The sequence below is a fragment of the Fringilla coelebs genome (assembly GCF_963513975.1).
Source record: "Fringilla coelebs genome assembly, chromosome: 12".
Taxonomy (NCBI): Eukaryota; Metazoa; Chordata; class Aves; order Passeriformes; family Fringillidae; genus Fringilla; species Fringilla coelebs.
The window spans coordinates 7381768-7406794 of NC_140038.1; the positions used below are offsets into that span (position 1 = coordinate 7381768).

At 42.0% G+C, this 25027-nt stretch overlaps 2 protein-coding genes across 3 annotated transcripts; both read right to left on the minus strand.

Moving 5' to 3' along the window:
* Positions 1 to 472: 472 nt before the first annotated feature.
* Positions 473 to 16467, minus strand: FAN1 (FANCD2 and FANCI associated nuclease 1). 2 transcript variants are annotated; one of them, XM_084213894.1, is made up of 14 exons: positions 15978 to 16467; positions 13686 to 15104; positions 11342 to 11482; positions 9936 to 10131; positions 9396 to 9620; positions 8811 to 8942; positions 7608 to 7716; positions 6772 to 6891; positions 6244 to 6408; positions 5149 to 5317; positions 2914 to 3017; positions 1961 to 2155; positions 1430 to 1558; positions 473 to 658 (listed from the first exon to the last, which is right to left on the minus strand). In XM_084213894.1, the coding sequence occupies exons 2-14, from the start codon at positions 14980 to 14982 to the stop codon at positions 521 to 523; spliced, it is 3120 nt and encodes a 1039-aa protein (XP_084070020.1). In that variant the 5' UTR covers positions 14983 to 15104; positions 15978 to 16467; the 3' UTR covers positions 473 to 520. The 2 variants fall into 2 exon arrangements, with proteins under 2 accessions (XP_084070020.1, XP_084070021.1); XM_084213895.1 differs by lacking the exons at positions 473 to 658; positions 1430 to 1558; positions 1961 to 2155; positions 2914 to 3017; positions 5149 to 5317 and adding an exon at positions 5542 to 5695.
* Positions 16468 to 17086: 619 nt separating this feature from the next.
* On the minus strand, positions 17087 to 23946 carry MPHOSPH10 (M-phase phosphoprotein 10). Its single transcript, XM_084213794.1, has 11 exons — positions 23826 to 23946; positions 22702 to 23341; positions 21779 to 21936; positions 21224 to 21395; positions 20801 to 20942; positions 20329 to 20396; positions 19522 to 19659; positions 19199 to 19309; positions 18854 to 18961; positions 18083 to 18313; positions 17087 to 17280 (listed from the first exon to the last, which is right to left on the minus strand). Exons 1-11 carry the CDS (start codon positions 23927 to 23929, stop codon positions 17131 to 17133), a joined length of 2022 nt encoding a protein of 673 aa, XP_084069920.1. The 5' UTR covers positions 23930 to 23946; the 3' UTR covers positions 17087 to 17130.
* Between the last annotated feature and the right edge of the window lie 1081 nt (positions 23947 to 25027).

A 25027-nucleotide genomic window follows, 5' to 3' on the forward strand; every position in this document is an offset into this window, starting at 1 on the left:
ACCTCTGTCTGTTTATGTACAAGTGCAAACTTCAAATACAGAATGGTAAGTGGGGACAGGGAGAGAACCACAGTGGACCTGACAATCCTGGCAAAGGGCTGAACTCACACCTTGCAAGGAGACTTGCCCAACATAATGAATTTAGGGCACAAGGGCACCAAGCAAACGAGCAGGACCTGATGGCCCAGTTTCTGTATTGTAGAGATGTTCTCAGGGTGTACCTGTGTGAAGGCAGCTCTTCCTCCTCGCTGGGCAAAGCCCACATTACCTCAGAGAGTAAGTCAGGAATTGTGGAGAGAAGGGAAGGGCTCTCCTCTTCTGAACAGGAAGTGACAAGCAGTAAATCATACTGACAGTTTTCTCAAATTACATTTTAGAATGGTTTGTGCTAAAAAGGACTATGGTAATGTTCCAAGAAACCAGAATTTTAGAAGAAACTATTTTTATTAAGCAGCAGCCATTGGTATGCACTACCCATTCCTTTAAGAATAGCAGAATTGCCCACATGATCCAACCTCTGTCAGCTGAGGCGTTTGCTCTTGCCTCCAACGTCCTGCACGTGACAAACCTCCACTGCAGCCCCCAGCTTGTGCAGCTCACTCAGCCACAGCATCTGCTTGGGAGACAGGCGGTCGTTGGGGCCCTTCACCTCCACCAGCTACAAGGAAAGGGGCATGGTTACAAGTGTGTCCCTGGGGGAACTGAAGGATCAGTAGCTCCCACACAAGAACTATTTTTTAACAGCTGTTATTTGCAACAAAAATAATAGAGATTTTAGCACAATGGAAGGTCCAGTGGGTGCTAAATTGTTACCCCAAATTTCAAAATTTAACTGTAAGCGAATGAAATTTTATATAGTAAATAGGCACCAAAATACAGATAGAAGCCTTGGTGAATGAAGATCTCTCATACTGCAAAATCAATTGTCTGCACCCTCACCTGTTCCAGCTGATACTGACAGCAACTTATTCAGGTGCTCTAGACAACTAATTTCTGCTATTCAGCTCTGTATCACAAACACATAACAAGCTGCTCCAACAGAGATGTATTGTAGTAGCTATTCACCGCCATGCAAGGCACCATCCGTGACTGCGTACTCAATTTCTGTAGCAGACACAGACACAGTTGCTGTAGACTCAAATAGTGCAGATTTTGTCTAAGTGGTGCCAGTAGAACTCCTTGCTAACAACAGTCAATGTATGGCTGACTGTAACAGGTGCTTTAGATTATGAATAATCGAAGACCTTTCCTACAGCAGTGCTGATGTGTCTGCTCCCCAGGCCCACTGGAGCAGCAGATAATCACCCAGCGCTCCGTGGGGGCAGGGCAGCCGAGCTGCAGGTAGGAAATTGCCATTTGTGTGGGCTGCCAAGGGCAGGGTTTTACAGGAGGGAAGGCAGCTCTGGGTACTGCCGTGCTCCCCACACACCTTGAAGTGCGGGCTGTGGGAGCGCCACACCAGCAGGTCGGGCAGGCCCCCCCGGCAGTGCCGCAGGTCCCTGGAAAGCCGCTGGAAAACACCGCTCAGGAACCTTCCTCCAAGGCAAGAGACCAGGCTCTGCAAGAGAGGGTTTGCTAGTTGGTTTGGGTTGGTTTTAATTTCCTGCAGAACCATTTCCCAGCCCTCACAAGAACACTGCTCCAAGAGTACTGCATGGCCCACGTCAGCTCACCTTGTTCAGCCTCAGGAAACATAACAAGAAACGTAAGTAGATGTTTCTTACATCAATTTTCCTGCTGTGTTCTCAGCTACTGTTACAGGAAAAGTGACCATATGATAAAATTGTAACACTACCTGTGCAGTGACTTCAGCACATTAATCCCTAATTCCAATTCCTCCCTCCCACCACTCTCCATCTGCCATGGTTCAGTGCCTCAATACAAACTGTGAGCACTAGGGCCATGGGTAATTGAATGTCAAGCCTAATTGGAGTGCCCATGCTGGGCAGCAGCCACTTACCTGGACTTGCTGGAGGGAAGTAAAACGTCCCCAGTTGACCAGGGCTGCTGCTTTTCCCTCCTGAGTGGTCCAGATGTCAGCAACCAGCTCTGCCAGCATCTCTGAGGAAGCTGTGTGAAGCTGCTGGAGTCTGGCCTCAATGACAGCCCTCCTGTTCTCATAGAAGCTGTCAGTGTATAAATCCAGGGGGGATGTCTGGATGAAAAGGTAAATCCAGCTCTCAGGAACTGCCACCACAGCAGCTGTTCCCAGAATGACAATGTCCTACTTCATATTTTTCTTAACTACAAAGTCAATCAAAGGTTGAGCTGATTTATCTAGAACACGACCACCATATAAATATTCATTAAATGGGGAAAAAATTGCATATGCTTTAACATCCAGCGCCAGTGCAACAAACACTGGCCACATCTCAGCCTCTGTTCTGCAGTTTTGAACTCTAGACAGAGGTTTCCTTTAACAGACAAAGAAGCCTCTGCATTCCCAGCACTCTGAGCAGTAGTTCCAGGTGGATCTGGAACCGGGATCAAGACTGCTCAGGCACAGTGAGCAGCCTGAGGTGAAAGAACAAAGCCCTGATGGAGCCAGGGAGGATCCTCCAGCGGCCACAGGAAGAGCCCCGGGTGTAAAAAGCCCCTGGAGCAATTCAGCTTTAATTCAGCTTTGGCACTGCTGAGCAGGGAGGGCCAGAGAGCCATTTTCAAAAGCAAATGCAGAGTGCTTAGGAAACAGCCCTACACAAACGGCTGCCACACATAATCCCACAAAATACAGCCTAGGAATGAGCCAATAAACCAAATATAGCAAATAATAAAATGAAGGAAACACCAAGATCTGTCTGGAAAGTCCCTCAGAATAAAATGTTAATCTAATCCCAAATAAGATTTCAACACGGTTAATGAGTCTACAGCAATGGGAAAATAAATTAACTAAAGAAAGCCTTTCAAAATTACCTGATAGGAATTTCTGAACACATCAGGTATGTCATCCATGAAAATGATATCCCACATCAGAATCCCATACAGAGTAATAAACGTTGAGCCTTCCCCATGAATACCTAAAGGGCAGAGTTTAGTAAAAATGGAAACATTAATTTCTACAGCAATGTCATACGAAGAGGTACTGAACCATCCTGACCCAAAGCAGAAATATGCCATGTTCAGGTTCATGGCCAGCTGGTGCCAGCTGCAAATGCAGCTCATTCTGCCCCATTCCCCAAGCCTGCTGCTCCCAGGCCAGGGGCCTTCAGCTGCAGCACAGTTTCCATCCCTCCCTGGCCTCCACAAAGCTTACTGGGCTAACGCTGACAATTTTTCAATACACAACTTTTTTAACATTAAAAAAAGATACTATATGGATGATAATAATAATAATATATATTAAAAATGTGACATATATTTATAGTATATAATTAGATCTTGTATAAAATATCATTCTATGTACGTGTTCTATTTTATTGTAAATATTATATATTATGCCTTTTATATGTATACATATTTATATGTGCAAATGCATATGTGTTCATGCATGTGTGCATGTGCTCCTACATGTTTATATGTTCATGCACACATAAGAGCATGTGAAAACAACGTCAAGAACACCACAGAGGGCTTCTTCAAATACCTCAACACCAAAAGGAAAACTCAGGCTAATGTGGGCTGCTGCTAAATGGAGGAGAGTCCTGGTAACAGGGGATGCAGAGAGCAGGGCTCTGGAACACTTCCCCTGCATTGGTCTTCACTGCCAAGACCAGCTCTCAGGGACCTCTGACCCAGGAGACCTGGGGAAAGGAATGTTGGGAAAGCTTTCCTTGGTTTGGGAGGACTGGCTTAGAGAACACCAAGGCAAACTTGAGATCCGTGAGTCCATGGGCCCTGAGGGGCTCAGCCAGAGGTGCTGAGAGTAGGCAGACACCATGGTGAGGCCACTCACCATCCTCTTTGGAAGGTGATGGCCACCAGGAGAGGTGCCAGGAGAAAGCAAATGCCACCCATTCTGCAGAAAGGGAAAGGAGGAGCCAGGGAAGTCCTGGCCAGTCATCCTCACCTCACTGCCTGGAAAGGTGACAGAGCGCCTCATTCTGGGAGCCATCTCTGTCCACATGGATGGCAAGGAGGCGATCATGAGTGGTCAGCATGGCCTCACTACAGCTAAATAATGCCTGATGAACCTGACTGCCTCCTACATGAAGTGCTGTGCACTGGAACAGGCTGCCAGAGACACTGGGGAGTGTCCCTCACTGGAGCTATTCCACAACAATCCTCTGCCATGTCCTCTGGGGTGACTCTGCCTGAGCAAGGAGGTTGGACCGGATGACCCCACTGTGAGCCCGCCCCCAACCCAAACCATTCAGTGAGACTGTGAACATTCATATACATCTATATATGTGTGTGTGTGTATGTATATGTATATATGAATATATATGTATACATAGGCAAACACAAGGAAACAGTGAAGGTGATGGAGCACTGGCACAGGCTGCCCAGGCTGCTGTGGGCTCACCCTCCTTGGGGATACTCTAAAGCAGGACATATCTGGGAGAGCTGACTCTTGAGCTGAGGTTGGACAAAGTGACCCCCAAGGCTCCCTCAGCCACTCTGTGATGTGTGTTTGTTATTAGTCTGCTAGCACAGTCTATATATTCTTACTAGTTGATGGCTTTTCACAGCTCCTAAATCATTAAAAATACATTAAATACTACTAGTAGAGTCTTTTCAAAAAATCCTGCAGTGTTGTCCTATTGGTATACACTGTTCTCATGGACATCTAGTACCAAGAATCAGTGGAGGTTTACATTTCCTTAGTGACACTCCTTTAAATGATAATGATAGCATTTTAACCCAAATTGTTTTACCCTTAGCTGTTCAATGATAAGGAAGGCAGAGTAAGTGTAGATTCTGGGTAGATGAAGAAAAAAACACTGGGCTTTTTCCTAATACATTTTAAAACCACCTTTGGTAAATGAAGGCAGCAAATCATTAAAGCAGGTCAGGTTGAAAATACATGTTAGAGCACTTTGGTAAGGAAGTGATGTATTAGAGGTGTTTGGGAAGGAAACAGAATCACCCTAAAATCTGGCCTAATGAAATCAGCTAAAACTGGTCTATTAATTAAATTAATAGTAAATAGTTTCCTTACTCCCACAGCTGTATTACTGCAAAATATCCCCAAACCAACAGCACTGTTACCCTGATCGAAACCATTCCTCCTGTAATGCGTTAATGCCAGCTCCTCAACTGAGCACATGACTGTGGATACACTGCAGTCCTGGCCTCCTTCTCCATCTCCAATATCCTCCATCAGAAACACAGACTTTCCCATTCCCGTCTGAGGACACATCTTTCCACTGATTGTAATCTGAACATATTAAAACATTTGGTTACTTTTCAGCATCGCATTTAAAAAGCTTTAGCCCAAAATCCCCTTTTTGGATTTCTTAAAATCAGAACTAGATTTATTTCCAAAAATTAACTGAATAAAATTTAACCTGTCATTCCTGTGAAATCATTCTCTTTAGCTTTTATAAACTGGCACATTTTTAGGAAATTAAATGTCTAGCAAAAATTCTGGGCAGATGGGAATGTAGCCTTCCTACATGCAGGACCAGGAGCAAAACCACAGAAAACTGAGGAGACAGACCTGGGCAGACACAAAGAAGGACTGCAGGGAGACATGTGGTGAGGAGGCTGAGAAAGGAAGTGAGGCTCTGCTCTGATTTTCCCCAGACAGAATTATCTTCATAATGGCATGGAAAAGATAGATTTTTTAAAAATCCATTCTAACATGATTTAAGTGCCCCACACTGAATATTTGCATAACACATATTTAGAGTGCATAACTTCCAAAAGTTCCTAAAAGAACAGTGGCATCTTTATTAGCCATTAATCTAATGCTGACAACATGCTAAGGTTACTATTACTTTTTCTAGCACACAGAATGCTTGGCCTACAGTCAGCAGAGGCAATGAACTGATCTGATCACACTCTTCAGCCAGAAAGGCTCTGAGGGCATTACTGATAAATTAGTGGAGTTTATGGATGATCACATCCACAACGAATATAAAGCAATGCAAATTAGATCAGTGTACAGCTGATAGATCAGCTAAGAAGCTGACCAATGCAGAAGTATTTGATTACAAGAGGCTTTTGTTTTAGAAACACATTTGTATTCCTTTTCCTGCACCATGTCAGTCAGAAGCTGGTGCACAGCTTGTAACAAGTCTCCCAGATTACTTTTCCTTGTCTGAAGTGAAAGAGCTCAGGAGCTGCTGCTCCCCTGCTTACGTGAGTGACGTCGTGCACGGTAAGGAGGGGCAGGTCCTGCAGCAGGCCCTGCAGCTGCCGGCAGCTGGGGGAGTCCCTGATGCGCAGGGCGCGCTGGCACAGCGACAGGCGGTGCCCGGTGCGCACGGCCGGGTCCGCCAGCGCCCTCCGGATGCAGCCGACGGCCTGGAAACAAAGGGCACAGCAACAGCTGAGTGAGTGCAAGAACGAGCCTGCAGGACAGGGCCAGCTTGCTAACTGAGCACTGCAGTTCTAACCAATGAATAACATTTTGCACGAGGAGGCTTCTGGATTCAAGTGTACACTAGTACAGTAAAAAAAATTCCTCTCAATTTCTACTGATCAGTATAAGATTAAGGAAATGGATTAATTTTCTTAGTTGCAAGTGGTTGTCTGACCTAAGGATTCCTAACAAAATCTGCATTTTTAGGAGACTCTACTCCACTTGCCATAAGAAATACTTTTAAAAAATATTTTCAGACAATGCCTGCAGTGTTTCCAGCTTTTCAGCAGCAGTTTTGGAGATACCTTCTTAGTGTTTTTCAAGTGCTGATGTAAATTCAGAGCCAGCCGATCCCACCATCTCCCTCTGCTGTCAGCACAATACACATCCTGGGCCAGGAGGCTCTGCAGCTGCTGCACTGCTTCCTGTAGCAATGGGATTGCACCTTTGTTAATTGGGCTACAAAATCAAGTTCAAGTTAGCTTCTCACTTTCCCTTTTAATTAATGAATAGTACAGAAACTTTGTCTCTGGACAATCCAAACTTACTTTTTACTCCACTACCAAAAATACACATTTCAGATCCATATGTGTAGCTTAAAAACTCTAGAATAGAGATATTTTTATGTAACTTTAAGGTTAACTGCAAAAATACAGCATTTTTATCCTTACTGTATATGAAAAATATCTTAAGTATTACTTGTTGCTTTGTTGCAGAGGTAAAGTCTTTTTCAAAATAATCTGATTTACTTTAACATGGAAGTCAGAGGCCTTTGGAGATGTTGATTCCCTAAGGAAGGGGCAGGGATTTCTAGAAGACTTCTCTTTCAAGATTCTTCTTATTTAAAAGCAATAGCCAAATCTAGTGAAACACAGGTATCTTCAAATAATGAAACAAGCATATCTCAGCAATAGTTTTGTGGCGTATTACATATGGTAAATCTTCAAAGCATAATCAGAAATCAAAACAATTTAAAACTTTCTAAAGCAGCACAAAAAGGGGGCACTTTTCCCTTAAAATAACTTGTTACTAGAACTGCAGCAAGTACTGGCAAACATTACCACCATTTTCCAGCCACTTTGGAAATGTCAATTCATGTACAAAAATAAAGGACATATTTCTATTCACCTCACCACTTTACCTTATACTTGTGAAGTCTCTGCAGAATTTCAACTCCTTGAGAAAGGATTCTTGTGTACACCCAGCCAACTGTGAAACGCCGCAGGTAATCAGGTAAAATTCTGTGATAGCTGAAAAACAGGAGCAGTTCAGAGCAATTTAATGATGTCAGTTTTACTAAGAATACTTATACCTAAAGCATTCACCAAACTAAATGATTTCTAAATCCAAACTGATCTGAAATGAGTATCCCAGCTGCAAAGTCAAGAACCCAAAGGTAAGGCAATGGTTTGGCTTAGGGAGCAGGTGCAAGCTACACTTGCACAGCATATTTTAGTTTCAACACCAGTAGAATTATCAGTTAATCAGTTTTAAAACAGACACAGACACAGAACAGCAACTTACTACATCATATTTTGTTACCAACTCATTCTCATAAGTCAGCAGTTCCACTTCAGAAACAAAGCTGAACAAAAGAAAAGCACTCGAACAGGAATTTCCTGCCATGAAAGAAGATCAACATCTTTTCAGTAGGCACCTCTGTATTTCAGGACAAAGTCTCTTGAATGTCTTTTTAAAATAAATTTTTTTTTTCCACTGTCTTCAGTGTAAAATGGAGCCAACCTCCAAATGACCCCCTGTGAATATTATTGTAAATCAGTTGCCATGGAATTGAATATAATGCCAAATGTAAGGCTTTAACTTGTGGTGCATCATTAAGCCAGAAAACAAAACAATTAAAAGAAAAACTGATGAAGAACATTTTAAACCCAATAAATGTTATATCAGGTCTCAGATTTTCAGCAACATTTCCTGAGCAACATCAACTTGGAAATCTAAAGACATGAATAACCCAGCATGCTTTCCCATAACATTTGCAACATCTTTTGTTCTTTTAATTTCTGCTTATTGCTATTTGCTTGAAAGCCATTTAAAAACAACTATGACAAGGGAAAAATAAGGCTCTTGTTCTCCTGCACTGGCACATAGAACAGAACTCTTTTAGTGCTATAACCATGCCTACCAACTCTTTCCCAAGATTTTATAAAAAAGGTCTTCTCGTATTGTAACTTAAAAGCTAAACAATCAGGAAGTTCCAAGCTTTCAAGAGCGTTAAAGTCTCTTGTTTTATCAGGTTTAAATAACATCCCTAGTTGATAAGCCTCTCTCCAAAGGAAAAGTACTCAAGGTAAGATAAAACACTTGACAGTTTCCAGTTCAGTACCTCAAAGAGGGGTGATTCTTCAGTTCACTCCAGGTTTCTTTAGCATACAAATAGAGATTATTAGCTTCTTCCCAGTTCCCATTTACCATTGCAGTGGCTATATCATTTGACAGATGAACAGCAGTTGCAAACCTGTGGTAAAAATCCACAATTTTATTACACTTGCAAAGTATCTACAGTTGAAAGAAATAAATTCTTTCCCTTACAGTCTCTAAAGACATTGAACCATGCAGCCATCTTTATTCTTAATCTTGTAGGATTAGCAGAGTTTAAACTAGCAGGGAACATTACGTTTAAATTTACTTAACACTAAAGAATATAATTTTTATTTAGTTTAGAATCAGCACAGCAAATGAAGAAACAGCTTTCATCACATGATCATGAAGGAAATAAATAAGCTATTTTGTTCCAAAATGCAAGCCACTGTGACTTACAAGTCCTACCTCAATACAAAAATGTACTTAAAATAATTCTACATACTTACATCTGGAGTTCTACCTTTGAATTCTTATTTGCCTGCACAAGTGCTGCAGTAAAGCTCTTCTAGAAATGAACAGATTTCCAAGTTGCCAAAGCCCTCCCTACCTGATGAGATCCTCTCTGTCCTGGAAGACCTGTGTTTTCCTGTTTATTGTGTAACTGGGGAACACCATATGCCCCATGTTTGCCCTAAGGACTGTGGAGAGCAGGCCTTGGCCAGCTTCTTCCTCCTCCAGCGACTCAGGCAGTGCAAACAGCAGCAGGATTCGGGAAAAGACAGCCCGAGCATCTCTGCAGACCCTGACACATTTTCCAGCCAGGTCCTTCACCCTGGAAGGACAAATAAAAATATTATAACATGGTTTTTACCTTAACTTGTCAAAACTAAAGCATACTGAATGAAGTATGAGAATAATTTTTTTCCAAGCCAATTAATGCATAAACTTGATTTTCCTTGAAAGAAGCAGAGAGAGTATGCAGTTTAGTATTTACCATTCTCTTTGACCCACTGAGAACTGAAATGTAATGCCACGCTTTTTATTAATAAATTTAATAAATGCATTCCTCTCTTGAAAAGGCATTTAGATTTCAGTCATTTGAAGCACAACTTCCATTCACCTGCAAAATTTAGCTGTAAACATTTACCTTTTTAAAATCACTGTCCCAATACCAGCCTGACTCCTGCTGAAGATGGAACGTTGCTTTGACAACTTCAGAAAATCATCCACAAGTTGCTGTTTCTGACCATTTGGGTTTGGCAAGTGGAAGATTTTTGCCAGTGTTTTTAGCTCAGGGGCTGAAAGCAAATCCAACCCTTCACAAAGGTCTTCCAATTCAGATTCTAAAAGTAAAATTATCCACATATATTCACTGTGTTGTATTATTGTGTCAAGCAGCAGCTCACAGTGCACCCATACATCCTAGTACTAATCTAATGATTCAGGTTTGATGCCCAAAAGGTAGGCTGGAGATAAAACCCCATGGACTGGTGTCCATAGAGCAGGTATTTGTTTATTGCAGCACTGCAGGTGAGGGGGATTTCTCCATGTAACTCACCCACCTCTGCCAAGTGCTGTGGTATATTTATACAGTTGCTCAGTGTGACTCTGTCACTATAACATCATCACACAGGTGCCAGAGCTAATTTACATGGTATGATCTGATGGTTATTAGACAGTTCTTTTGCACTGTGCTTGCACCTCCCTAATTCAGGGCTCATCAGGGGTTTTTAAAGGCTTTCAAAGTCTTCTTCGCATCTGAACTTTTCAACTTTGTTTTTGGAGCATGCACAGTTACTGTGTTCCTTGGTCTGTCTGGTCCTAACCTGGCCTAAATTCTTTATTTTGTGGCTAACTGGCTTTATCATTACCAATTTCTCATTAGTACTCTATTTATCTATCTCTAACCTGGTGAGTTATTTTCTTCTTTTTTGTCTATTCAGCATTAAGCAACTAATTAACCATATACTCCATTACAGTGTATAGAAGTTATTTATATCAGGTTATATAGGTATAAAAGTTATGATTTGGATTATAAAGGTATAAAAAGCTGTGCTTCAGGTTATATTGGTATCAGGTTAAATAGATATATCAGGTTATATTGATATCTTAAAACTCAAGCTATATAAGCACCTTGTAACTTTGGCCTAAGTTATACAGTCATCAGGTTCTTCAAAAATGCATTAACAATGCTATTTGGTTCACCCTGAAATTCTTCTGCACCTTCTTCTGGACCTTTTCACAGGTCTGCTTTGAAGGAAGGGAATAACCAGAAAAAGAACACCCTTTACAACTTCAAAACAGCTGCAAAGATTAAAAAATTCTGTTGAGTTATAAAAAAAACACTGTTCAGAAAAGCTGGTGTTCTTTATTATCTAATCTGCACTATTTGTATTCACAAGTCCACTCATCTACCTGAAGCCTTTATTCTGCTCCTCTCTTCTCTTCCCAAGGCACAGACAAGCCTGTACTGCATTGATCTCTAACATGACACAACTTCACATTTTATTTGTATTTTGTTTTATTTTAAAGGTTTATTAATGCTGGCCTTACCTGTTTGTAGGAATCTGGCTTCAGCCAGTTCTTCAATGATTGGTGACAAATCCACACTTATCTCCCCATACTCTATTTTGTTCACCTTTAACCAGTTCAGCTTGCGTTGGAAAAGTCTCACATACAACTTCTGCCCACCAACTGCAAATGTTATTTAAAGCAGGGAAGGACAAAAAGAAGAGTAAATTCTAAACACAGTACTAGGCAGAGTCACCACGTTAACCTGAAAAATTACTTTGATGAAGGTACTCTCTAAAATACATTTTAAATCTCCCTGTGTTCTACCAGCAGACTTAGTAAAATACCAGACTTACCTTTCCAAGCAATTAATAAGTTCATTAGAATCTTTAATTCTTGTGGGTGGAAAAGAACTACAACATGCTTTGTAGGCAACGTATATTACTAAAATGCCTTTTGACAGGCTTACCCATCAAGAAATATTTAGCTTTATAGTAAAAGAGAACTTCATTTTCTCAACCTTGCATTTTGTGTTGGTTAAGTAGGTCTTTTTGCTTTACAGTCATCAATAACCAAATATTTCATGCTACAGAACAAAAGAAGCTGCAGTCTGACAGAATAATTTCATAAGCACAGAATATCTCTCTGTGCAGCATTCTTCAGGTTATTTTTCCAAAGATAAGCCAAATTATACTAATACATCTACTGAAAGAAAACAATGAGAAAAAAGAACTCCTATTAATTTGATTTTTTTCAGGGAAGTGTTCTTTTAAAGTACCTCTTAGAAAGACTTTTAAAATACTAACAATGCTGAAATTCAACAAAATAGCTGATAAAATTTTAGCTGAAAATAGTCTAGCTGTTATTACTACATTCAACAACCTTTTGAATACTTAATTCAAGCCCCATTAACTTCTAAATTTTTACCCCTGTCTGCTGCTGCTTAACTGAAACTGATAATTAATAAAAAAACACTGAAACACTATCAGACCTAGATATACTTAAGAAATGGCAGATAAACATTAAATGTTTATTTAACAATTCTCCTATCCTTATATGACTTTTTCAGCCTTTTCTTTAATAGAATCTTTCCAGGTTCAGTTCACTGCGAGAACTACATTCAGACATATAAGCTTGTCATTTTCTTTGTGGGGTTATAACTCCTTTAAAGTCTGTTCCCAGTTTTTATCATTCTGGAGAAAGGAAAAAGGTTAACACACAGACATTCTTTCTCCAGGCCAAGGAACTGACCAAACTAGGGCTGCAGTAATAATTTCATAATAAGCTTCATAAACTTACACTGAGTCAGAGACAACTCACTGAAGAATGGTAGACATTTCAGCGGGAAATAATACTGGAAAATATCTATATTTAAGCAACTTCATAGTGCTAAGCAGGTGTGGGGGGGCTTTTTTGTGTTATGACAATAGAAATGAGTAGAAACTTCTCATGTGGGACAGATAACTCATCTACCTGAACTTCTAAAGTATCCTGCCTGGTATTTCTTGAAGGCAATGACATCCATCTGTCAGTGGTCCAGGATTTGTTATGTATTGACTTAGTGCTATCCTCTCACTTCTCACAGCTCAATTGCTTCATCCTTCCTACCCTGCAAAGAGAGATTGTTTCATCCGTGACCCTCACACCCAGGGCAGACACAGATTTATCAGCACCACTTTGCAGTAATTCTTTCTGTATTCCCAACTCTCACTACTGAAAGAGAAACAAGAAGCTCTCTTTTCTATCAGAACAAGGTCCTGTTACTGATCAGTGTTGTTCATGTCAGGGAACAGAGTGTGGAAAGGGGAAGGTGTATCCTGAACACCTCTTTTAGTGTTTGTCAAAGTAGCCAATACCAGCATACACTACTGGCCTAACTGTGAGTTTATTCCTGGATCTTTGGATGCAAACAGTGTGCACCTACTGCTTGCCTCAGAGAGCCAGTAACAAGACTTTTGTTGCTTTCTTTCTTTATATATTCCCCTTTAACTACCACAAGATAAACAAGGCATTACCAAGCTCCAAGATGTCCCTACTGTAATATTCTTATGGTCTGGAGTGCACCAATGGGCTCTGCAGACCCCCCAGGTCTGGCTGCTTGTGTCCATGGCCGCCTCAGATCCATCAGGATGCAAGCCAGGCTGCTGGGAGGGCTGAGTGAGGCTGTGTCCCCCCATTCCTTCAGGAGCTGTACCTAACTACATTAGCAGAGTTTATTTTTAAAAAGCCACTGAGGGGTACATCTCCTGAGAAGAAGGAGCTTCTTCCCTTAAAAAAATTTAGAAGTTACATGGTCAATTTATATAGTACTTCTCACTTAAAACAATGTGAGAAGGCTTTCCCCCTACAAGAGGGAATGTGAAATGTATTTAAAATAAAAAGATACCTGATAATTTGTAGAACTTGGTTATAATGTTCAAATCTTGTTCATTAAATAGTCTGACATCATCTTCATTCTGCAATACTGCTCGCAGCACTACTAAAAAATTCTGGAGGTAGTAGGGGTGACCAGGAGAGCTGGGCACAGAGAGGACCTCATCTATTTTGTCTAGAATGTCCCCAGTGGAATCCTGAGATTCTGTCTTTTCCACAGTTTCTAACATGTCATTCTTAAAGTCTTCAAGAACTTCCACAGGAAGTACCTCTGCACCATCCCTGCTAAAGCAGTTTTCTATCCCACTGTTCACTTCTGTCTTTGAAGGAGTAACCTCAGTGTGAGGCTGAGTCTCAAGGTCCAAATTACTGGTCAGCTCTGCTGAAGTATGGATGGCTAGAGATGTTTCACATCTATCAGGACTAAGTACCCCACCTTCAGAGCTGCTTTCTGCTTTGGTGCTCCTTGTATCAGAAAGGAACCTTTTGTCCTTTCTGCTATCAGCCAGTAATTGTACTTGAACCATATCCACAAAGTCTTCTTGATGACATTTGTTTGTTTCGTTTTGAAATTCAAGTTCCCTCTTTGAAAAACGCTGTTCCTGGTGCTCTCTCTGAGAAGGCTGATTTTCTTTCTGAGAACTCTGCCCAGCATCAATCTCATCCCCATCATCATCATCGGGGGCTGCAGCACTTCCACAGGCACTGTGAACAGCTGGAGGTGAAGAGTTGATCTCTTCATACAGGACCTGTTTTCCTCCCTGCAGGCAGCGTTTTCTGGACAGCTTGGCAGACAAGCTTCCCAAGGAGACTGTTCTAACTGTTCGTGCCTGGGAGTCACTGTTCACACTAAAGACTGAACTGTTATGGCTAAAATAAGGGCTAGTCTGCTGGGCTGCACTCCCTCCAGCTTCCAATAAATTACTTTTGGAAGGACTTGTTTCTAGATTTAAGAGGTTTTTTGAAAAATATGAGCTGGAATTATTGCTCAGATTTGCAGTTGGGGGACTCTTATTCCTAAAAGAATTCGGTGTAGCATCATTGGCACCAATCTCACCATGGTTTCTCTGACACGTTTCATCAATGTGCTTATTTATTTCATATCTTGGCACCAATTGCCCACACATGGGACAGCTAACTTTGGCAGGGAGAACATTGTTAAAAAAGGAAGTAATAGAGGATGATGCTGAAGGTGTAGATGGCGTCCCTGTAACTTCCACTTTTTTTGCTGTTTCTTTTTTCTTCTTATTTTTACTGAGTGACAAACTTGTTTGGGATCTTTTGATTCCCGAAGACCTAGCTTCTGCCATTACAAAACTTCACAGCGATTACATGGCCCAGACAACTCCATTCAGGCCACATTTCTTTATTCTGTAATACTTAAAAGACTTTCCTTGGCTTTTCCTTTTCCATCTGTAATCCTCTGGCATACCTTGAAATAAAAAATACATTGAATGAGTGGTCTTCCAAGGTACCAGATGCAACCAAGATGAACAGAAGAGAGGCAGAGAAGTCAAGCAATCCTTAAGTTGGAATGCTACTGTCCTTTAGCTTGCCTTACCACACAGGGAAGCACACCACAGGCAAGCTGAGCACTGCAGCTGCCTTTAAATGGCTTAATAAATGGAAAAGCAATCTCAAGTTTGCATTTACATCAGCAAGTGAATCTGGAATTCAAATAGGCAAGTCCTCTAATTTCTACAGAATAGTCAGAGTTGAAAGGCACCCTTGGAGATCATCCAGCCCAGGCAGGGTCACCTGGAGCAGGAGACACAGGAACCATCCAGGTGGGTTTGGAATGTCTCTGGAGAGGGAGACTCCATGACCACCCCGAGCAACTCTCCCAGTGCTCTGCCACCCTCAGTGTGCAGTTCTTCCTCATGCTGAGGTGAAACCGCTTGTGTTTTAGTTTAGGGCCTTTGCTCCTCGTCCCGTCGCTGGAACATTTTATCATTGTTTTGTTTGTTACTGACAGACGATTTTCGGTGCCAAGCACTCTCTGGAAACTCACGTTTCCAGAGCACCCTCCGGGCTGCCTGCAGCCCTCACCCTCACGGCTGCCGTGCCGGGGCGCCCGGGCCGAGCTCTGCCAGGCCAGCTCTGCCGGCGGCTCCACACGGCTCTCCGGGTGCTCTGGATGGCGGGGCCCACGTTCCCGAGCGGCTCCCGGGGCTGCCATCCTGACGTGCCCGCCCCTCGCCGGCCCTTCCCCGTGCTGGGACCCCCTCGGCCGCCCGTGCCCCGGGTAAAGGGCCCCAACCGGAGCCCCCAGAGCCCGCCCGGCCTCCCGCCCTTCCCCACGCACCGGCACCGCCGCCGCGCGCCGCTCCCGGGGCCAGGCCGCGCCCTGAGGGCCGGGCCGCGCTCCGCCCGCCGCGAGGCCTGAGCAGCGCAGCGCCGATGGGCGGCACCGCGCTCCCTCACGCACTGCGGGGCTGCTGCAGACACCCTCCGCTGAGTTAACATTTCCTTTTGCGACAACGCGTGGAAAACAGTTGAGGTCCACAGGAGCAGGAACTAGAAGTTTATTTTTTTGGTGAGTTTATTTTTGGGGTTTTTTTTGGTTTTTGTTCAGCAAAGGGCAAATAGTGAAATATTTTCACCCTGAGGCTTATTGTTCGTATGGACTCTGACAACGGTGCTGGCATGGGAGATAAATCCTCTGAGCGGTAAAAATAAGCATGAGGAGAAGGGACCTCATCCCTGCCTGTCAGTGCAGGCAGGGAGGTGCAGAGGAGGGAGCAGGCCCTGCTCGGTGCTGCCCAGCAAGGGGACAGGCAAAGGGCAGAAACAGACACACAAGGAAGAACTTCACTGTGCAGGTGACTGAGCACTGGGTCAGGCTGCCCAGAGAGCTTGGAGTGTGTGGAGTCTCTCACTGGAGCTATTCCACAACAATCCTGTGCCCTGTGCTCTGGGATGACCCTGCTTGAGCGGGGAGGGTGGCTGGACAAGATGACCCCACTGAGGTCCCTTCCAACCCAAACCATTCTTAGACTCAGTCTAAGTGTCTAAGTTAAAAATTTCCTAGCTCTAGGTTACCACAGGCTTAAAAAGCTTTTGTGTCTCCCCTCTTTGCCAATCACAATTTCAGAATATAATTTCTATCATTTAAATGCCTGTATACTTCCTCAGTTCTTCAATAAATGCAGTTCCTCCTGCTATAGATCCAGAACTTTTACAACAGCAGATACAAAGCTCTGGGCTGAGACTGTACAGTCACAGCACATGTCGAGGATTTTACACTATTAGGTATCTGCCCACACCAAGAATCTTTCTTTTTGGAATAAATCAGAGTTCTGTGGTAGAAAATAAGAGTAAAATCTATAGAAAACTGTCTGAACATTACCTTAGAAGTTCACAAAGTATTTCAAAGATCAACACAGAATAAAACCTAATCAAATTCGGCAAAAAAATTTTATTATATACAAGATGTAAACCTGTATAAAAAAGGTAAATTACAACTTCAGTTTATGAACAGAAATTGCTTTCTCCTTCTTCTGTTTCTTTTTTAATTTGCTGGCATCTTTGATTTGCATTCTCACTTGATCTTGCAGCTGAGAAAAGAAGGCCTGGGATGATTTCAAGGCCTTGTCTTTACCTTCATCCTGTCATTGGATAAAACATTTGTTATTACCAAGAAATGTACAAACAGTACCATTATATTACTTACTAGTTACTCAAGCATAATGGTATTTCAGTTAAAAAAGATTGATTTTCAAAGGATATTGTTCCCCACATTTTTATTCCATTCCTGCTATCTAAAGAAATAGAGATTACATTCTCTTCCTAAGTAGCAATGAGCCTGATGGGTAAGAGCAGGCATCAAGAACAGAACCTTGCACATCATGAACTACAACAGGGTATCTGTATTTTGTGTTCTACTTGCCTTCTGAAAAGGTAAGTACAAACATCTGGAAGTAATGAAGTTATTTTTCCTATTAATTTCTAATACTTCAAAATTTCCGAGATTTTTAGAGTTTTATTTAAAAGGCACCATAAGTGGTGCACGAGTTTACTGTTTTACAGCCTGCAAAGCAATATCAATCTGATGAGATTATAGGGAAGGCTCCACAATAAGGACAAAGTTAAACAGGAACATTGTGTTACAAACCAGTTTAAGTTACCCAAAGCTTATACAGAAGAGAGAAACCTCAATGTGCATTCAGGCAGTCCCACTTGATGAAGTGGAATGGCTTAAATGCAGGAACATCACTTTCTGAGCTTTCAAATAAATAGAAAAGTAGCACCTCACACAAAATCATTTCTGCCTGATGAATATACTTTTATGGAATAATTGTATCATACAGCTTTTTCACATTTTTCCAACCTTATACTTGTAATTCTTTGGGATAAAGTTTCCTTTCCTCTCTAGAGAAAAATTCTCTGTCCTTGGAATTTTAGTCTTACCTTGAGCAGAGATGCTTTGCCTTCTTTGGTAAGCCTTTTTAATTTTGCTGCAGCAGCTTTTTTGCTAAGTTTTGTGCCTTGTTCTGGTTTCATCTTTTCAAGAAGCTTTTGACGTTTCTCCCTTTCCCTTCGCTTCATACGTTTACGGAGCTTTTTCCTTCTTAGTTCTCGTTTTTTGTCTGTGGGAGTCTTTTCTGCATCTGTTTTTACATCACCAGCTTTGTTCTTTTCCTAAATAAATCCATAACAGTGCATAAGACAAGACTCACTTCACAGAACTCAAATCTGTCTCAGCATTTCCATTATTTCAAGTGACAGCTCAGGATAAGGCAGAGGCCAAAAACTGACAAAAGCTGGGAAATGAGATTTGTACAACTGATCCAGGACATGCCCATTGCTCTGCTCTAGTGTTGTTTAGCTTTCCCCCTCTCAATACCCATATAAATGTTGGGACAACAATGACCATCACATAACAGTTAAGATCAAAAAGAAAGCACAGTGTTATGGCCTACTGGAGCCAAATAAAATTTGCTATTTCCGCAGTTAGAAAAAACAAACAAACCCCCAACCCCAAAAACAAACAAACAAAAACCAACCAACCAAAAAACCACCTCAGCCCTCAAAACCTCCCAAAAACTACCAATGCTAAGATTCTAAGCCAAAAAAGTCCACAAGGTGAGGAACCACCCACCAGGATGGGAAGGGCAGAATTCCCAGTGATCTGACAGACAGTACCTCCTTCTACAACCCCTTATGCCATTTTATATTTACCTTGATCTCCTCTGGTGCTAAGAGAGCAGCATCACTAACAGCAACTGGTGCTACTTCTTCCATACTTATAGCTGGAAGGTTGGAAACGATTTTAACCTCTGGCACCGGCTAGAAATAAGGAGACACATTCAGGACTGAGCACAGCACCTCAGCAGCTGACAGACAGCTGAAGATCACAAGTAGTTGGGTTTGTTTAGAGGTAATCACAGTGCACTTAACATGAAACAAGAATGAGCTCAGTAAACACCAATGTTTACTTTGCTTTCAATTTCTGGAATATATTTTAAAGTATCCAGTTAAAAATAAGGGAGAAACACCCCAATTTTATGAAACTTATGCACTTACTGGTTTGGGTGTGAAGTGGAAATTACAAAGTGCATCCAGCTTCTGGAAGAGTGAATCCATCATCTCCTGAATTTCTTTGTGTTCAGGATTTTCCTCTTCTTCAGTCTTTTGCTGCATTAAAAATGCAATGCAACTGTAACACCATCCATAAAGCTACTTTACTTCAGCAAGAGTGGTAACAACACAACTTACAATTCAGAGCCTTTTCATTGGTGAACACTCAGAGAAAGACTAAATTACTTCCACTTAGAAATGTATAAATGAACACACAAGAGTACACAGTGTGAACTTCAAACCCAAAGGAAAGGCATAGTTTATGTTACCTGGTGAAGTTTCATGTATTCTTGCTCGTAGATTTCAGCCAGACTCAGCTTACTCTTTTCATGATCCAAACTGATCCGCTTCTTGTACTCAAAAGCTTCCTCTTTGGGTTTCTCTTTTGGTACTACATCATCCCATGCCTGAGAAAGTCACAAAGTAATGACCAAATGCAACTACAGCCAACTACCAGCTACATCTTATTTAGAACATTTTTCAGTTATTTATCTGGCACATTAACTAGTTTATGCATGTAGCATCCCAGGACTCCTCAAGTTTCACATTTTCATTTAAAAAAAAAGTAGTAAATGTTATACCTCTACTTGTGTCCTTGGTTTTAGTGAATGAAGGCAAAAACTGTAATAAGTTACAAACTCTTCCCCATTTTTTTGAATTCAATGAACAGTAAGGCTCAACAAGCTGTGAGATACAGATTTTCTGTCGGTGGCTTTGAAGCAAAATGAAGCAAACAACTGAGTTTTGGTCAGTGTCAGAATGCTCAGAGCACTAATTATGGTAACAGCCAACAGTTACAGGCTGGCTTTATATCCCACATAAACTCCTTAGAGTTTTATCAGCACACAGTGTGTTTTGAAGTGCACAAAACACTGGTGTATAACAGGGATATAAAAATGTGGCTCCTTAGAAATCTAACGACACATTCATCAAGACAAAAGAATAAAACAACCAGTTGCAGAAATCAAGATAATTCTACACCTAACATTGGAAATGCTTCCAACTCATCCTTGGAATGTGCCCTGTGAATCAAGTCTATGAACAATGTAAGGAGGAACAGGTAAGAAAATATTAACCTCATCCAATATTCTCTGTTTAATGAGATCTTCAAGCTGAAAAGTAGTTTCTTCTGTGATGACAGGTGCTGAAAGGAAAACGCAAAGAATTTTAAGATTAATGCTTCTCCAGCAAGAAATAGGTCTTGTTCTATAAAGAATAAACTACACAAAAAGAAAGCAAAGCTTTCACAAAAATGCAGCAATTGAAGGTGAAGTAAGTAAACATAAAAGTAAGTCATATTAAGTAAAGCTGATAAATTATTAGGTCTGCCACCAAAGTCATGAACTTTCAGGTAAATTAAAAACGAACAAAAAAATTACAATTTCCTGTAGTTTCTACTGTGAAAGTGCAGTGTGAAAAACCTCAAAATCACATCAAGAAGTTTAACTTGGTGTCCTCTTGAGTCACAGATGTTTTCAGCAAGGTCAAAGGGCAGAACACCCAGCATGGTGTGCAGCATGCTGTGAGCAAAGCCCTGTCCCCCCTTACCCATTCTCACTGCATGGTCAAACAGCACCGTTTCTTCCAAAAGGCTGTTCTCAGGGCGCTTCTGCCCAGTCACTTCTCCTTTCAGCTGCCAAGGCTTCTCCTCTAACAATGCTTCTTCCAAGCTTTTTATTTTTTTGCTCATCTGAAAAACATAATTTCCTAGGAAGTTTAAAAGAGAGCTCACTCATAAACTCACAGCAAAAAAATTAATATTTATTTCAGGTACGTGAGGGAATATATGATTGGAGATACATCTATGTAGTTAAACCACATGTTCTCCTTAAACTTTAAATACCCTCTTTGTATCTGCTGGACTCTGAACAAATGAAACAACCAGTAAAAAAAAAAAAATATTTGCCATTGTTTTAAAGTATAAGCCAAATAAAATGTGAAAAAACCCAAAGAAAACCAAACCAAAATTACCTTTTCCTGTCTCTTCTCAAACGATGATTTTATTTCACTGGGACTGATGTCCTTCTCTAACTGCACTTCAGGTACATCTTCTGTTTCACTGTCATCGGGCAAACTGAAAGTTACTTTTTTAGGAGCTTCTTTACTTCTCATGTGCTCCACCATTTCATCCATATCCTCAAACCTGTAACAATAACATTTAATATAAAATAAAAGTTGAGAAGCCTTTATAATTTTTCACATGAAGGTATTTCAGCCCTTAGATGTTTACCTGTTACAAGTAACTTACAGTTTACAACAGGTCTCAAGGATTCCCCTAAAGGTAGAGGACACTAGGGAAACTTCTGGATAATAAAAATAACTTTGAACAACTCTAAAATGCTTTAGTCAAATAAAGATCAAGGGACAATATTTTAAAAATATAAATAAGGTGACAACATAAACAATGAACATACAACAGTTAACTGAGAATGGCAAACTATGACCAGAGTGAGTGTGATGTTCTCAGTATTTTCTGCTTTACTTAAGTGCAAAATTATGAGGACATTTTACCTTCATTTTACTTACTCAGACATACTTTCTTCATTTTGCTCTTCAATGGCACTGTCTGCTTCCTCTTCCTGATCCTCTTCAGCATCATTAGCTACTAAATCACCATCACCATCATCATCATCAACTGGATCAAAGAAATCTTTGTATGTCATATCTCTAGAACTTTTAATTGGCTAAAAAGGTGAGAGGGAAAGAAAAAAAAAACCAAACAACAAACCACAGCTGTTAAGACTGACAGAAATCAAAGGGTATCCTGCCTTTTAAAGTCTTTAGTGCCTGGGGAACAACACTACCTGTGCAACAGTAATTCAGGGTAGTGATGCATGAACCTGTGGTAGGGCATCATAGTAAAACTGATTTCTTTTCCTGGTGTTTACAATTCTCTACCACTTACCACATACAGAAGTCAAGGAGCTGTAGATTTTGCCAGATACTTGTTGGAATGCACACTAATTCCCTGGGTATATTTCTTGCTTGCTACTGAGAATGTCTGGTAAATATTGAATAATAAAATACTTATTTTTGAATCAATTACTCATCAATTTAGGTTGGATCAGAGTTACAAGGCCACATCCCTGGAAAAGGCCCTTTGCTGTGCATCAGCCACCCCAGTGATCTCTAATTGCCAGATGCTCGGTGACAAATCTTCATTTGCATAGGGTCACCTATTCTGCAATTCTCAAGGTCCCTGATTTCCCGTGGGCATTATCTCTTCCTTTATTTATGTAAAAGCCCATTTAAGGGGAGTCTGGAATAGCAGGATGCTATGTCCTTCTATACCAGGGAACTTTCTTACCAGATATTAATTGTTAAAGTAAAGCTTCAGAAATAACCATTAGTCACCTAAACAAATGTAACTTGGCAGTTTCTCCAGAGTTAAACACTTTATGGTCATCCTAGCAGATGCCAGACTTTGATTTAAAAGAAAAAAAACTTACTTTGACTTTAGCTTCTTCAGAGTCTTCCTCATCATCTGAGATAATGTCTTCAAAGTAATTAATGTCATCATCTTCTTCTTCTTCTTCCTTCTCTGCATGTTCTAAAAAAGCTTCCATCTCAGCTAGCTTGAAAAACTTGTCATCCACTACGGATTTTCTTCCCTTCTTTCTCAATGTGGCTTCCTTGGCTGTTTTAGCTTGTTGCTCCAGTGCTTCAATATCAAAGTCAATATCAGAATCCTCATCACTGTCTTTTTGCATTATGCTTTCTCTGAGTTTACTTTGCTTTTCTTTAGCTTTAGTTTTATCTTTTGTACAAACATTCATCTGTTCAGCTTCTGTTTCCATTATGTTGTCTTCCAACTCCTTGTCACTGCTGGTCTCTGCATCAGAGCCATCCTCTTCCTGGTCTGAGAGAAGACAAAGATCTTCGTCCTCGGCATCCCTTGCAATGGTTTTCTTGAAGAAATCGAGAACTGCATTGTTCTGGAGCTCTAGTTGCTGCCAAATCTGTTCTTCATCAAAATTTTCTATCACCAACTCTTTCAGAGGGCCCCCACGAACTATGTTACTTCCTTTATTCAAATCGTAGAGAGTCTTTGTCATTGCTCTGAAGTCGGCAGCCAGTCCATCCTGCACACTGAGAGCAGAAAAATAGAAGAGTTTAGCCCTTTCCATTAAGCCAATCACAGTCACACTGCTGCTCTTGCTGTAGCTGCTTTGGTTCTCTGTGCTACAGAACAGCACCTTTCAATAGTTACTGCTGCGGCTGAACCTTCCACACACGGATGAAGTAGCGCTACTACACAGCCATAGGGAAAACCACTAAATTCTTAATCCTGTCAGCTTTAGTACACTTCGTGTGTGAAACAGCAGCTGGACAGAAAATTCCAGCTTTCTACAGCTGCATCTTACAATACGTTGATCTTCTTTAAGCACTCCAGACATTTTGGGGAAGCAAACCGTACAGCACCAAACACCTCAATCGTCCAAGAGCCAGACCCAGGTGGCAGAGAGGCAACTGCGCTTCTGCACCGCCTCGCTCCTCAGCTTTTACACCTGGCCAGTCTCCTCCAGGTTTTCCTCTACGGCTACCAATGCCTCCCCCCGCCGCCCCGCGGTACCTGAGGAAGCACTCGGGGCGCGCCGCCGCTGCTCCCGCTACCCTGAGGCACGTCTGGATGCCCTGGAGCGCCAGCACCGCCGGGAGCCCCGGCACCGCCGCCATCGCCCCGCGCACACGTGGGGACCGGCACCGCCTCCGCCGTGCGCCCAGCGCTCAGGCCCGGGCGGCTCCCGCGGCCGCTGCCAAGGTTCCGCACACACTGGTTCCGCCCGCGGAGTTCCGCCCCGCCCCGCTTCCCGAGCCGCGGCATTCCCGCCTCCTGAACCAAAGCACCCCCGCCTCCTGGCCCAGCCCTCAGAAGCGCCTTGTTCTCCCAGAACCCCCAGCAGGGTATGACAGTGATACCCGATGGGTGCTGCTTGCAGCCCTGGGATGGGCGCGGTGTTGCAGCAGACTGGGATGTGCATCAGCACTGGCAAACCTGCTCTAAATATAGTGGAGCTACAGTCATCTTACTTCACAGTTTTGAATCTCTGACCTAGATACAAGGGCTATTTTGGAACTGCACATCTCCAGCTGATTCTGTGGGCAAAACGCCCGATCTCACCTGGTGTCTACAAGTTCAGGCTAACGAGGCCTGCACACACCCCTTCACCATCTGCACTGCACTGCCCAGTGCTCTTCAACTCCTCTCTTGTGGTTTCCTTAAAGTTTATTTTATAAAGTCAAATTAAGACCTACACCCACAGACGCTTGTGTTTTCAGCCACCCACACAGTCCTTCTGCAACTTGATCCAAAACTGTGACTAACCTTTTAACTTCCATACTGCTCCTGTCTCTACCGCTTTCATGTTTCCTTTCTACTAACAAATGAAGTCTTTTCAGTGTAGATAAAAGAATGCCCTGCAATGCCACCTCTGTGTCCCCTGACTGTCACTTTGCACACTCCAAAAACCATGGTGTGGAGCAGGGCCCAGCCAGCAGAGCTGTGTCTGTGACCTGTACCTGTAATTCTCTGAACATCAGAAGCACACCTGACACACAACCTGGACTGGAAACTGAAAGTGTCATATATTGGGACTTTCAAATACCCATTTTGACCACAGATTTTGATCTGCACTTTTAACTAATCACATAAAATCAGATTTGAAGTGGCACGAGCTGTTTATCTATTTAGGCTATATCTCAACATCTCGCAGTGTGCAATGCCTGACACAGCAAGAGCTCAGCAGACAGCCTGCCTGCTGTCCTCAGTCTCCT